Here is a 15336-nt window from a genome sequence, read left to right on the forward strand (position 1 = left end):
ACAGTCTGCATCCCTGGTCTCTAAGAAACTTGACTCTACAGAGACTGGTGCTCACTGTCCTGGAGGCTGAGCGCTCACTGCAGGCCCAGCCCCTCATAGGCGTAGCTTACCCTGATTCCCTGACACCATCTACTTTGAAGATGCTTTCTTCCTCAAACATATGTGCAGATTCCCCAGACTTGGGTATCATGGTTGCTTCCCCTGGAACCTTTCTTGGTCCTTCTGGGAAACCCAATAGCTGCTCCCCTCTTTGATGGAACGTTGTTCCTTCTCTCCATCTCTCTTTATTTCATTCATGTTATCTGTCTTCTGTGCAGGGCTCTGGGTTGCCCACCAGCACCGTGTTTTAGTTATGTGGTAGATTCTTGCTGAAGGCATTGGCTTCTGCAGAGCAGCGTGCAGACAGTGACCTCTGTGACCTGGCTTCCCTTAGTGTGTGGGTGACCTAGAGTCTCCCTATCCCTAGGAGTGGCTTGAGGGCCCATGTGACATTCACTGAGCCCTTCCTTACTGTCCCCAGCTTAGTTCTATTCCCAGTATCCTCTTTGTAAGGGTGTTGTGGGCAATTACCAGGATTCTTTCATCTTGGTTCTTACCCTCTCTATTCCTATGAGGCTGTAAAAGTCTGTCAAAAACAAAGTGACACTCCGGGCCGGCCGTCAGACTTTCTTTTTACTATAAATTGTAACTAAGCACAGAAACTGAGGAACATTTGAGCTACAAGGTCTAGAGGCTCTGTCTTCTCCTGGCCTACTTCTCCAAAACTAGACTTGGTAGGTCTCCTTCCTAACCATTTCTTTATCTGGTTCCTTATATTTACCTACAAAGAAGGAAAGACTTTAAAATGACTTCCCCGCTTTTAACCCCATCGAGAACTCCAGGCGGTGCAGGGATGGTTTTTTTTTTTTTTTTTTTTTTTTTTTTTTTTTTTTTTTTTTTTTTTTTTTTTTTTTAAGAATAAGGCCCTGGGAGTCAAAGCTAACAAACAGGAGCCAACCACTACTGCAGGGGCTGGCCAGAAACTGGCTCAAGCCAGCCAGGAGGATTCCTGGCTGGGCCTCAGTTTTGTTAATTGCTACATTGTAACAAACACAGGTATTATCTTTGTTTTGTTTTGTTTTTAAAGAAAAAAAAATGCCATACCACATACTGTATCTTCAGTAGAGAGCCAAATTCTTTTCTTTGAGATTTGGTTGCTTTTGAGTTGCAGAGGACTTCTCAGAGGTGCTCTGAGCAGCCGTCCTTGCTGTGCATGCTCGGTACGCCAAGTGCAAGCTCTGTGGATTGTAATTCCGTTTCCTCCCAAGAAGTTCTCCTCAGGCGTGCTGAATACAGGCTGCAAATTGGAGGCCCCCCTCTAATCTTAATCTAATCTAAACATTTCACCCATATTAAATCCAACAGTAGATCTCCCCCAGCGAGGCACCCCTTACGTGTGTGTGTGTGTGTGTGTGTGTGTGTGTGTGTGTATGTGTATGTGTGTTCACAGCAAATACTTCATACATGTAACTGACCCATAATATACTATCTGTATGCATCCTGGACAGGTTTGGGGATAAAGTCAGATGACTCAGGCAGTGTGAGACTTAGTTGGTCACCCTGGGGCACAAGTGTCTTGGGCTCCAGCTTCTGTGGAGTCAGCATGAGCTTCTAGATCCTTCAGCTCAGAGTTAAAAGGGCTCTTCAACACTTCAGCACTGGCTGCTTCGGACAGTGAGGAATTCAGGGTGTTTTGTTTTGTTGTTTTTCTAATTGTTTTTAATGACACAATTTAAGCCACCCCTGGAGCCACACCTAGTGTTAGCTAAGAGTGAGCCAGGGCGGGCTGGAGAAGGCTAAGGTAGTTCTGGTCCAGGATTTTTGTTTGTTTTATTTTAACTTTAGGTTTTTTGTTTGTTTGTTGACTTCTTTGAAACAGATTTTTTTTTTTTTCTTCTGTATAGCCCTGGCTAGCCTCTCACTCTGAGATCTGCCTGCCTTTGCCTCCTGAGCACTGGGATAAAAGGCATGCACCACCATGCCTGGCTTAATTTTAGTTTAGTTTTAGTTTAGTTTTTTTTTTTTTTTTAATGATGATGCAATATACTCAACATGGAATGTACTATCCTAAAGTATCTAGTTCAGCAGTGATGAGAAAGGGTACACAGTGTGGGACAGTCGCCATCCCTTCTCGTTTCCAGGGCCTCTTTCTCCTCCTGCCAGAGTGGCCAGTCATAAATTGAGCCCCTCTCCCCGCCCCTCCAACCCCTCCCCCCTACTCCAGCCCCTAGTAACTGCCACTCTTGCTTTCTGATTCCGATTTTCCCAAACCCAGGTATTTCATGTAAGGAAGGACATGTATATTTATCTGTGTTCTTTCGTGTTGTAGCGCATCAGTACTTCATTCTTTTTTTTTTTTTTATGGCTTACTAATATTTCATTGCATTAACACCCAACATTGTGTGCTTCATCTGTCTGTAGACAGTTGTGCTCTTTCTGCCTCTGGGCTCCATCGAATAATACAAAAATGCCGTCGGGGTTGTGTCTGAGTCCCTGCCTTGAGCTGACCGGATTTTGTGGATAAATTTTAAACAGTTTCTAGGGAAGCCACTGCGGGTGCGGAGTATGCCTTGATGTTTCTTTGGCACCAGTGCCTAAGGCTTTTCATAGTTGTCTACTTATGTGCCCCCTCTGTCAAGGGACTGTCATTGTTTGTTTGTTTGCTTATTTGTTGTTTTGGTGAGCAAGGACTTGTAAGATCTTCCTGGAGAGCAGCTATGTTTGCCATCTGACCCTCCTTTTTCGTTAGATTCCAATCTCTAGGGTGCTGAGTTTTATCGTATGTCGTTTTCTTTTGGTTCATTAATTAACATGTTCAGGGACAAGAGAAGAAATCTCACTACTGTCCATAGCCACACGTGATGAAGGACGCGTGTTCATTCAGTGGTACAAAAATCTTGGTGGGAGACAAAAGGCAGCCCAATAAACTCATGGCTGAAAGCTTGCTGAATTGAATATCAGGTATGCACATCAAAATGTGTGCTTCAAAGTGGTCTCATGGCTCAGCTGGAATACTGAGCAGTGTGATTGTGTGGGTGGGAGCATGGGGGTTGGGGGTGGGGAGGTGGGGGATGGGGTGTGCATGGGCACACACAGCCCTGTGCACGGAGGTCAGAGGAGGGCCTCAGGTGTTTTCCTTTGCTGTTTATCGCCCTTCTCCCTTGAGAAGTGATCTTTCACTGACCTGGGGCCTGCTCTCTGGGCTAGGCCAGCCAGCCAGAGCTTGAGGGCCTGGGATCCGCCTGTCTCTGCTTGCCAGCCTGGAGTTATAGCGGCACACTTTCGTGCCTGGCTTTTTCTGTGGTAATACTGAGGACCCAAGTTTAGGATCTCAGGCTTGTCCCACAAGCCCTCCCATCCCTGATACTCCCAGATAATCCTGGAGTATCTTTCTGGGGGATAGTCCTTTAATGTGAATTTCTATTTTTCTAAACCGGAATCTCTGTCGTCGTCATCATCATCATTTGGGAGGCTGTGATATAACAACACTGAAGATAGTTTAGAAACAAAACAATAAACATAACCTTCGCTTGTATCCCAATAAAACTTTTTATTTTATAGTGTGTATGAAGATTGAGCCCGTAAGTCATTGTTGAAAATAAAAACCCTAGATATAGCCAGCGGCAATTATTTCTAAATTTCACCAAGTCACGCAAGGCATTGACTAAATTTTTTTGATTAAGTTTTCTAAGAATATTCTGTATTCACTGTAGCTAGTTAGTCCGTCCTCCCATTGGTCCATCCTTCCTCTCTGACTTTCAGCGAGGGTTTACATCATTGGAATATAAGGAACTGAAACAATAGCACCCCCACTTTTACTTTTAAATGCTTCCTTCCTAGGCCTCTGGAAACAGTCCTCTCCACTCCTATGTCCATAAACAGGCCAGGCCATTGAGATGTGGAGCCTGGTAGCCCGGGCTGGCTCTTGTCATCTTACAGCATCTCCTGGATTACTGGTGCCTAGTGACCCTTGATGGCTATGATCCCTGTCATTATTGTCCTGGGTGGCATCTTTTGCTCTAGAGCAACCCTTCGCTTGACCCCATGGGACTGTGGTTGCAGTCCAGGTGATCTGTTGGTTGGATTTAAACAGAGATTGCAGCTGGTCATGCATGCAAAAGCCTGCAGAAGACAGTTTGAGGGTTCCTTTATAGCGCCTTCTGTCTGTCCCTGTCTTCGGGCCCTCCTCCTCCTGTCTGCATACATTTCGAGCTCTCCCCGCATGCCTGGCTTTGTGGCCATCTTTGCTTGTATATCTTTTTCCTCCATCTCACACTGGAAGGAGAGCTCTGTACTTGATACTGCCTGCCCTGGAACAAGGAGACATTCCCAGACCAGTGAAATTGTGACCTTGACTCCCAGGAGTGGTGTGTGTGTGTGGAGGGAGGGAGGGAGGGAGGGAGAGAGGGTTGTTTGAGATTTGAGACAGGGCCCCACTCTGTAGACCAGGCTAGTCTCAAACTCATGGACCTCTGACTGCCCCTACCTCTCAGGTGCTGGGATTAAAGGCGTGTGCCACTATGGCTGGCCAGATCCAATCTTTCTGTAACCATCTTAGAGGACATGTTTTTGGTCTCACTGTGTGGCATCTGCCTCAACCTGCCCCCTTTTTTCCCCCCTGGCATTTTCTAACGCATGGTCTTGCCTCATTCCTTTGCTTTGGCCTCCTTCCTCTCCCTCCTCTTCCTCCTCTCCCTCCCTCCTTTTCAGTGATTTAAAAACAACAAAATCAACTTCTTCATGGCTTTCTTACCTGCTTTTGGCTGGTAGAACCCTTGTTTTTTTTTGGGGGGGGGGTTCCATCCCGAAGTCATTCCTGACTGGTGATCACTCTGCAGATTGGCCCACACGCATGCTGAGGTGTGGGGGCTCTTGATGGTCTTCCTTGTTCATCAACCTTAGCTAACATACATCCCCTTGGGCCATTTTCCAGCCAGGTGCCTCGCACGGGACTTTCTGGGAGGGCTGTTTTTCTTGCTGTTGAGTCCTTGACAGCCTTGTCCTCCCCCTCATCTGATAGGACCAAGGTCCAGCCCACCTCTTCTTCCTCAGACTAAACTTCTAGCTGCATTTCATTTACTCTGGTGCTTGAGTGGTGCCCTTTCAAAACATTTTTTATTTATTATCAGTGCGTGCCTGTGTTCATTCACGTACCTTCAAAAGTGAGAGGGTAACTTTTAAGAATTGGTTCTATTCCCCGGCTTATAACTCAGATGGCCAGGCTTGCCTGACAGTGCCTTTTCCCCCCGGCTCCTGGCACTGCATTCTTTCTTTAACTCTGAAATGTATGTAAAGAGCATATGTCACACTAATGTGGACTCTCTAGGTGTTAGATTGATCAGATTGGAAGCCAACATATGTGGTAAACAGCCCAGAGTCTAATCTTGATGATCCAGTCATTTTTCCCCATAACATTTGGGAGATATGTAGATATTATTTCAGTGAGGTCTGTCCTGTAAAGAGTACTGTTTGAAAATAGGTGAATTCCAAAGCTTGAAGAAAAAAAGATGTCCTCTCATGTATATTCTTTTTAATGTACTTTTTTAGTTATGTGCACACACATATAGTATATATATATACATATGTATATGTATATATAATAGTATATATACACTATAGTATATATATATATACTATAGTATATGCATACATATATACTATATAATTTATATAGTGTATGTGTATAGTGTATATACAGTATATTATAGTATATATATATTTATATAACATATGTATGTGTGCATGCATGTGTGTGTGTATCATACCTGCCTACTGCTATCCTGCCTCCTCTGTGTATTCCTGTCCTCCTCTTCTCTAGCTCTCCTCTTTCACCGAGTCTTTCTGTTTTGCCTTTGGTGACCCATTGACTTTAATAAGTAGGGTTTGGGGCTCTGTTATTTGAGCAAGGGCGACTTACCAGTGGCTACACCACTGAGGAATACATCATGCAGCTCATTTTTGTTTCTGGTTTCCACTGTGTAAGACGTAGCTGTGATTTTTTTTTTAAAGGTGAATATTCATGTAACAACAGCCCGAGGACAGACCATCCTCGTTGGGCACGGTTGACCCAGAGAAAGCTGTGTCCAGCTCGGCAGCTTGTACACCAAGCGTGACCCATAGGACTAATTGAAGGCTGCAGAAAATAACTTTATAGATGAATTTAAACTTTAGACAGAATTCCCTTTGCAGCCACAAATAGCAGGGCTATTTTTATTGTAGCATCCACAGTCGAGATGGAACTCAATATTAGAAGAAATGGTTTACTTCGCCAAGACAGCTCACACTCAACACAGTCCTTGTTTTTCTTGGCAGCCACGTCTCAGCCATCTGTGAGTCCAGGGGAGCCGTCTCCGCCATCCATCCATCCAGCGCAATCAGAGTTAATAGTTGAAGCTGGCGACACCCTCAGCCTGACGTGCGTTGATCCCAACTTTGTCAGATGGACTTTCAAGACCTATTTCAATGAAATGGTTGAGAATAAAAAAAATGAATGGATCCAGGAAAAAGCCGAGGCCACTCGCACGGGCACATACACATGCAGCAACAGAAATGGCCTCACGAGTTCTATTTACGTGTTTGTTAGAGGTAAATGCTGGGTTTTCCGCGGCACTGTGCTGGAGGGTGGTTGCTTCTCTGTTCTCACCCGGAGGTGACCAAACCACAGGCAGGATTTGGCTGGCTGGTTCAAGGAGGCCTAACATCCATGGTTTTCTTCACCAGCTTCCTCATGGCTTGGAGCGTGACCCCTGCTGGGGGTCTGCAGGCCAGAACTGGATTACAATCTGGTTAACCCATTTGTCCTGGTGCTCAGAGTCAACTCCGGGAATAAATTAGGCCCTTTGGGAAAACTGTATTTTAATGCCTTGAAATACTAAATATTCCCACTTAAGTAAAAACACTTCAGGGAGCCCAAGGCCTCAAAAGGCCCGGACAGACTAGTACTTCAAAAGACTTGGCCCACTCTTAGGGACTAAATTCCAGAAAACAACTTGGACAGCTAAGCATTCCTTGTCAGTCATAAGCTCCTTTGGGGTTGATTCTTTTCAGCAATTACAGCCTCTCGGAAACAAAAGACAAAGATGTGGCAGTTGGAGCCCCTACACCTCATTTCCTAGACGCATTCAGCAATCTGTGGATGTGTGTTTGCTATCATGTCAAGAACTCACGGGGCGGTATCCTTTGGGTGATGTAAAAACAAAGCTAATGTCAGTCTAAGAGACAAATGAGAAAGGCAGAAGATGGCAGTCCTGGTTGTGGCACCAGTTGGACTGGGACTGGGTCTGTCGTTGATCGCACACTCGCAGCTCTGTGAGTCTAGGCTGGATGCTTTCCTGTGCCTGGGAGGTGTGCTGCCTGGGGCCTCCGTTTCTCCCTGTGGTCTTCAGATAAGATGAGCGGTCTCACTCAGGGTATTGTTAGGGAAACACAATTATACAAATCTTAGCATGCTCAAACAGGGGTTAATAAAGCTGCCTCCGAAGATGGCCGGGAAATTGACTGTGCCTCTGCCGGCGTTATCGGTTGTCCTTCCTGAAGTGGGCAGCTGAGGAGACATGCTCAGCGATAAGCCCCAGCTTAGCTTCAGAAATGTTGGGCCCACCCGCAAGCTGCCGGTGACACTGGGGAAGACATTTTTGTAATTTCCAGGTGGTAATGAGAGTAACCATTGGGCTGCGTGGTGGGCTGCGTAGACGCCTGCTTGCCTGAGGAGGTGGCTGAATTAGCCAGAGCAGTCAGCTCATACCCTTTCTTCACGGTTAGACCCTTACCTAGTGTGTGCCTCTCTCTGAGAGGGAAAGAAGTGGCTCCTTTGAGAGGCTCCTACGCCCTGGTGATTGGGAAAGTATAGACAGAAAACCAGCTGCAGCTTCTGATGGTTTTTCTTGTCTTTTTTTTTTTTTTAATTAAGTGATAAAACAAATATATTTTAGTGGCCACAGATTCTGTTTGTGTGTGTATAACATTTGATTTCTGGGTGGAGAGGATGATTTGAAAACAGAATTTTTCAGAGGGCTGAGATGATAGCTTGTCAGGCAAGTGAGGGCTTGCCTACAGGCAGGAGGACCTGCATTTGATCCTTAATATCCACTTTGAATGCTGGTATGTTGGAGGCCAGAGAGCAAGCTCAGCCTTTAAGAGAAGTTGCTGCTTTTACAGAGGACCTAGTTTGGTCCCCAGTACCCACACTGGGCAGGTCAGTTAGGACCACTTAGGACTCCAGATCCAGGAGATCTGACGCCCCTTCCACTCTTTGGTCCGCATGCATCTGGATAAGCTAGCACAGAGTCACATATGTAAAGTAAAATAACAAACTTTGAAATCCATTGTGTTATTCAAGCTTGTAATCTTTTAAGCTTGTTTTCAGAGAGCAGGTTGTAGTGGTACACACCCATGCCTTTAATCCCAGCTGAGGCTGGTGGATCTCTTGAGTTAGAAGCTAGCCTGATCTACATGCAAGTTCCAGACCAGCCAGGGCTGCATTGCGAGACCCTGTCTAAACAAACAAACAAGCTCACAAAATGTTTTCAGTGTCTCCACATCCAGCTTTTTGTTCTTCTCCACAGATCCTGCCAAACTTTTCCTGGTTGGCCTTCCCTTGTTTGGCAAAGAAGACAGCGACGCGCTGGTCCGCTGCCCTCTGACAGACCCACAGGTGTCCAATTATTCCCTCATCGAGTGTGATGGGAAATCTCTCCCCACGGACCTGACGTTTGTCCCAAACCCCAAGGCTGGCATCACCATCAAAAACGTGAAGCGTGCCTACCACCGGCTGTGTGTCCGCTGTGCTGCTCAGCGTGAGGGTACATGGCTGCATTCTGACAAATTCACCCTCAAAGTGAGGGCAGGTATGGCCTCTTTCTTCCATCCTGTGGGCGATGGAGACCCTATTCATGGGGCTGATTTCTCTCCTTCCACTTAGCCTAGGGCATCAGGACACAGCTAATAGTAAGATCACCACCTTCCAGGTAATGGTAGACATTTGTAAATTCTTCCAGAGAGACAGGTCCACCGCTGTTGCTAGCTAAGATGGTCATTAAACCTGCTGGTTTAGGGCATCCCAAGGTGACATCCTTGCCGCAAGTGTTCCTACTCAATGGAAAGATTTAATTTGAGGACACTAGTCTACAAGGGATTTATGCTTGAATTTGGGTGGGCCTGTTTGTTTGTTTGTTTGTTTTTTCCGGTAGCTGATTGGTTCCCAAGCCACTCAGGCTCTGGGAAAGGAAGTGCTCACAACCCATGAAACTTGTTTCCATGGCATCACCTCGACCATCCGGTGACCAAGGAGATAAACTAGGCTTTATATTTGAGGTTATCTAATTCAGCATCACTTTGGGATCAACTGATGAGAACTTTTAATCTGCTTTTGAAAAAACTGTACTCATTAAAATGAAGGGAATTTTAATTATTTAAAACCTGTAGGTTTTTTTTAGAAGTAAACGAGGTGTGATTGTATAATATCTGGGAAAGGTACCCATTTGGCTGACAGGATATTATCAGCGGTAGCACGAGAGATCCTTAAGAAATCATCGAGGGTAGAGATTAGGGGGGAAAGCCAGGCGTGTTTATGATCTTTCCCTGGGCTCTCCTGTCCTTTTCACTCGGCATGAATGAGTTTACTTGTGGATGAATGACTTCATAGGTCTAGATTTAGGTATGCAAACAATACAGATTGGTTAGTATTGTGCTTTGTATTTTATTTAGTGATGTATGACAGACAAAAGCTGTGTGTAGTCGAGAAAAAGCAACGTTGGGTCTGGAGAAGTAGCTCAGGAGTTAGGAGAGCTTGCTGCTTGCTCTTCTAACAGATCAGCTCAGATTCCAGCTCCCACCTTGGGTGACCTGTGTCAGCCAACAACTCCAGCCCCAGGATCGTCTACACCCTCTGCTTTGGCTTTCTCCGACACCCTATAGACATGGCGTACACATACAAAGATACACACTAATAGATAAAGCTAAAATAATTTTTAAAAAGAAAAAAAAAAAGGTGTGTTAAAAATAAGACAAGTTGAAGTTCCCACTGTGAAGGAAGGACTGATGTCAGGGCCATATTCCTTTTCTTTGTAGCCATCAAGGCTATCCCTGTTGTGTCTGTGCCTGAAACAAGACACCTCCTTAAGAAAGGGGACACATTTACGGTGGTGTGCACCATAAAAGATGTGTCTACGTCCGTGAACTCCATGTGGCTAAAGATGAACCCTCAGGTGAGTGCTGTTTAATTCCTATCACCGGCTGTGGTCTCTGTGTGGCCGATTGTACAGGTTGTCTCCAAAACTGGCCCAAGGGTGGTGAGACTCTAGCTGTTAGCGACTGGCCTAGAGTACGTTCACGTTCACGTGCTGTCTCAACTAAGTACACTGCAGCATGCGTGTTCATTATGAGTGATAAATAGCTGCCACATTGTTACTGTCTTCATCTGAGAAAAGGGAGGGCATCTGAGGTCTCAGGTTGTTACTTAACGCTGGCTTTGTTTAAATGGCTTCAGTAAGGAAATTAAAAAAAGAAAAACAGAGCAAAGTAAATGAACAACTGTATATTATCCAGATAATGTCTATTTAAGGTCTGCTTAGACCACGTGACAGAAAGAGTCATTAACACCTCCCCACCCCCTTCTTCTTCTTCTGAGGAAATGCCAGCATGTATGACCCACAAAGCTCTTCTGATCCCCGCAGAATAGCCACATCATCTGGGATATGGGATTCTCTTTGTGCAGCTTGGATTTCCCCCTTTGAGGCTGGTTCCCTGAGATTAAATTGCTAATGGCTTTCCGGTTTTTTTGTTTGTTTGTTTGTTTGTTTTGTTTTGTTTTGTTTTGTTTGGTGGCTATTAATAAAATGGCTATCTTTCGTGTGGAACATTTGGATGAGTTTATGTTCTCATTCAGTTGACAAATATGTACTGAGTGCCTATTATATGTCAGATACTGTGCTGGACATGTCTTAAATAAAACTTAGCCAAATCCTTTCTTCCCCATCTCTTTTTCTTCCAGGGCTAAGGCTTGAACCCAAAGGCCTTATGCCCGTGAGGCAAGGACACTGTCTAACCCTGATTTTAGACAGTTTCATTTGGATATTTTTCCTTTGTCTCAAATACTCAACAACAAGGTTTTGAAACTCTTAATTTTCCCCAATATTTTCCATTAAAATTCCCGCCGACTGAGTTTCTCTTCTACCCGTAGTGAGCCAATTGCCTAGCCATCAGCAGGTCCTCTTTCTTTTACATATAGGAATGTGAAATGTAAAATAAAGAGGTACACTTATTTTTCCTCTTCCTCCTCCTCTTGGCCAGTGTTCAACGTTGGCAATTTCATGCCTGCATACAGAGTTCAGTGTGGAACACATAGCCATGGTGATGTGCGTAATGGTGGCCTTTGTACAGATCTTGATGGACGATAGGTAACTTGCTTGGCCTGGAGATTGGACTGGAGACTCATTCTTTCAAATCAACACCTCAGAGAGACAAGTTTTAGTTTTCAGGCAATCTAATGTAATACAAATAATAGCTTCTGTATGGATTTTGGGCTAACCTTACAGAGCACAATCCCATATTAATTGGCTTTCTATAATCCTTGATTTCAGATGAGAGAACAATTTAGACTGTGTGTGTGTGTGTATTTGAGCCTGTGTATACTTGAAAATTAGCCCTTTTAAGATGAGAAATTCAATTTGCCCCAGGTGGTTTTGTTCTGAACCCTGTTTCCCAGGAGCCCCCACATGCCATTCCCAATTAACCCACTGGCAATGGGAGCTGAGTCTTTAGTGTTAGGAGCTCTTTGGGGAGATCCCAATGTGTGCCTCCAAGGGTTAAAGAAAAACCAAATCATGTGCAGACAGCATGCAATGTGTGACTTGCAGATGGGACTCTTGGCCCTCTGCCAGGGTTCACCATGAATCTTTTATTGATCCTTTGGCATAATTTGGAATGCTGTTAGCACTATCAGATTATTTTTTTTTTAAATCCATAATGTTTGATCTTGACCATTGAGAGGAAGCTTCACTCATGAGAAATGGAGGCTACAATGAGATCTTAGGAGTTGTTGCGATTATTTGTTCAAGCGTTTTATTCTTGGGGTTTAGACAGGGCTCGCTCATCTTGGCCAGCTTTTCTAATGCTTCCGAACGAACACTGAGCTTTCTACTGGCGTTCAGTGCTGAGCTTGGCTACAGTGTGCTAAATTAAGATCTTTGACTTTGGGTGTTAGCTAGCACATCATTTTTGACCAAGCTATTTTGTTCTTCACTAATCATCTCAGACCTTGTGCTCAGCACCCTTTTGGGGGACTCTCGGATCCTAGGAAGAGTGGTGCTCCATCTGTTCTCGGTCACTGTGGCTTTGGCAATGAAGGCAGAAACAGCAGCCTAAAGGCCAGCGGGAGGATGGCGCTCATTTTTGGTTTATCATATAATAGAGTGATCCTATACCCTGATATGGCAGATTTCTACCACTGGAAACACCTAGAGGGATGGCTCGAGATCTGCTGAGGACCATGTGAGAATGGCGGGGAGAGCCCTATTTGTTATTCATACCTTTAGGAACAAAGGCCAGGGCCAAGTGTTTTTGACTTGATCAAGTCCTTGCAGCCAAACAGATTCTCTTCTTTTTAGTAAACCTTGGGCCCAAAACTTTTATGTATGCTTATTTTAATGTAACAGAATCCCAAGTACTGTGACCCGGATGTGACGTTAGCTCCATTACAGAGCCTTTGCTTTGCCTGTAGACCAGGCTGGCCTTGAACTCAGAAATCCGCCTGCCTCTGTCTCCCAAGTGCTGGAATTAAAGTTGTGCGCCACCACGGCCCAGCCAAAGCCTTTGCTTTGCCTGTGTGTGAGGCCTTCAGTTCCAGCCCTGAAGAAAAATTCTTAAGCTATAATTTTACGAGAAAAAAAAAAAAAGAAAGGCATTATCTATGTTTGTAGCTAGCAATGCTGTATATATAATAGAAATATAATGTGAGCTGTACAGGCCATTTAAAATTTTCTGATAGGCACATTCCAAAAATAAGTGATTTTTTTAATGTCATATTTGACCCAGTAATATGAAATATCATCATTTTCTGCTAAAATTAATATAAGAGTTATTAATAATGTATTCTGCCTCTTATAATTCAGGATCTAGGATATATTTTATGTGGAGTCACAACTACAGTGTTTGAAGTACTCCATGGTCGCAAGTGGCTAGTCCTTATTAGTGCCAGGTGGCCTGCATGTTTTCCAGGTTTCTCTTGTCTTTTCCCCATATACGTCATGCATTACTACGTGGTTGTAGCTTTAAGACTGATGCTTTGCCTCTTATAGGTTCTTACTATTGTAGTCCAAGCTGGCCTTGGACCTGTAGCCATCTTTCTGTCTCAGCTCCCAGGTGCTGGCATTATAGATGTGAGCTGTCTTAAGTGTTTCTCTTCCTTCCTACCCAGACATAATCTTTAATGTCACATTTACCCAACAGATATTTGTGTCGCTCCAAGCGTCACTGCAGTCAGTCTCATGGAACTTTTGTCCTCTGTTATCATGAGCCTTAGATACGGGTGATCCGAGGACCTAAGCATCCTGCCAAGCTCCTATTACCAGTACTGGCTGCCGGGCCTACACCGCCAGGGCATTATAGCCATAGCTGGCCATCACCCTTGGTCTTTATCGGTATCAGCTCTTGCTTGCTTGCTTTAATTGATGATGTTGTTTTCTCTATTGTAATGGGAATGTGTGCAGATGCCAGCAGATTTGGAAGATGCAGAATGCAGAGTTAAGACTTCTTCAAATCTTTTCAGTGGAGTTGCCAATATTAAGGTTTTCCTATGGTAATTCCTGTGCGAGCATCTCTCTGTGTCTGGTCTGCAGACGGATCACAAGAGTGGTGCCCTAAGGCCAGAGCCACAGTCCTTTCTGGTCAGCCTGCTGGAACACTTTGCGATGGGGTCTTATAGACATCCTTTGCCTTATCCCTTGAGTCATTCAGAAAATTCTATTGGGTTGATGACTATGGTGATGAATGTCAAGTCAGTTGTACATATTCTGCTTCTAATTTCATGTTTTTAAAGATACTAAATGCTAATAAAAAGGTTGTATGGTTTCTTTCGGTTGTTAGATTCATACATGGAAAAGGGTAAAGGGGGATAGTGGGGCTGGGGATGTCTCTTGGTTGATTGAGTGCTTGCCTGGCATGCATGAAACCCTGGGTTCAACGCATAGCACGACATAAACCTGGCTCGATGGGGGCCTATGCCTACGATTCATGCCCTCAGGTGGAGGGAGGCAGGTGGGGCGGGAGTTCAAGGTCATTCTTGTCTACATAGGGAATTAGAAGCAATCCTGGTCTACATGGAGATCCTCTCTCAAAGGGCAAAAGGAAACAAAACGGGAATGTTAATATGACATATGTGTGCTGACTCATTATGACATATCCGTATTCTATACTATTTCTTGTGTGGTGACTCCGAAAATCTAATGCTGCAGAGAACTTGGAATGAATTTCCTCGTATTTTCCAATCGTTCATAATGACTATCTTTCAATATAATCCTGTGATATGAAGGGTCCCAGTGACAGGCTTGTCATGACGCTTTATTATCCCCCCTCAGCAGTGTATAATGAATGCTAATATGGAGAAGTTAATTGCTGCTATTTTTAATTTAGGAAAGATCCTGAATATAAATTATATGGTAATCTTTGATTTTTTTTTTCTTCTTCCTCTTCTGAAAGCCTCAGAACATAGCCCAGGTAAAGCAGAATAGCTGGCATCGGGGTGACTTCAATTACGAACGCCAGGAGACGCTGACTATCAGCTCAGCAAGAGTTAACGATTCTGGAGTGTTCATGTGTTATGCCAATAATACTTTTGGATCAGCAAATGTCACAACAACCTTGAAAGTAGTAGGTAAATATCTCTATGGGAATGTATAAATTACGGGCAATAGTGAAAGGAGAAATTACTAGATAGTTTCCTTTTTATGCAAATGGGATTCTAAGAACCAATTCTTAGAATTTATTATCACTGAATGAATGAATGAATGAATATTATCCCCAGAGCTTCTTGGCAGCAGAACACAAAACCAGATCTTACCAGTTTACCCAAAAGACAGGAGAGAACTGTCACTGAAGTTCAGACCTGTCCCTCTGCAAGCAGAACATATACTGACTTTCCCTTACGTTTCGGCCCTTGCTACAGTGGTTCGAGTTTTGCAACGGTTTGAGTTTTGCAATGGCCAGAGATGTTCTTTACAAGGCCTCAGAGATGTACTTCTCTGTCTTCTGGAACGTGCTGTGTGTCAGTTGTTGACTCTAGTCCCTTTGTGGTCAGTGTTG

General features: G+C 44.3%; 1 protein-coding gene across 2 annotated transcripts in view; it reads left to right on the plus strand.

The window, feature by feature from the left end:
- Kit (KIT proto-oncogene, receptor tyrosine kinase) overlaps positions 1 to 15336 on the plus strand; it is a 79612-nt gene that overhangs the window by 25898 nt on the left and 38378 nt on the right. For both annotated transcript variants that reach the window (XM_021163090.2, XM_021163091.2), the window contains exons 2-5: positions 6352 to 6624; positions 8604 to 8885; positions 10108 to 10244; positions 14734 to 14908. In XM_021163090.2, coding sequence (XP_021018749.1) covers positions 6352 to 6624; positions 8604 to 8885; positions 10108 to 10244; positions 14734 to 14908 — 867 coding nt within the window. The remainder of the gene's footprint in view (positions 1 to 6351; positions 6625 to 8603; positions 8886 to 10107; positions 10245 to 14733; positions 14909 to 15336) is intronic.

The sequence above is a fragment of the Mus caroli genome, chromosome 5 (genome assembly GCF_900094665.2).
Source record: "Mus caroli chromosome 5, CAROLI_EIJ_v1.1, whole genome shotgun sequence".
Classification (NCBI taxonomy): Eukaryota; Metazoa; Chordata; class Mammalia; order Rodentia; family Muridae; genus Mus; species Mus caroli.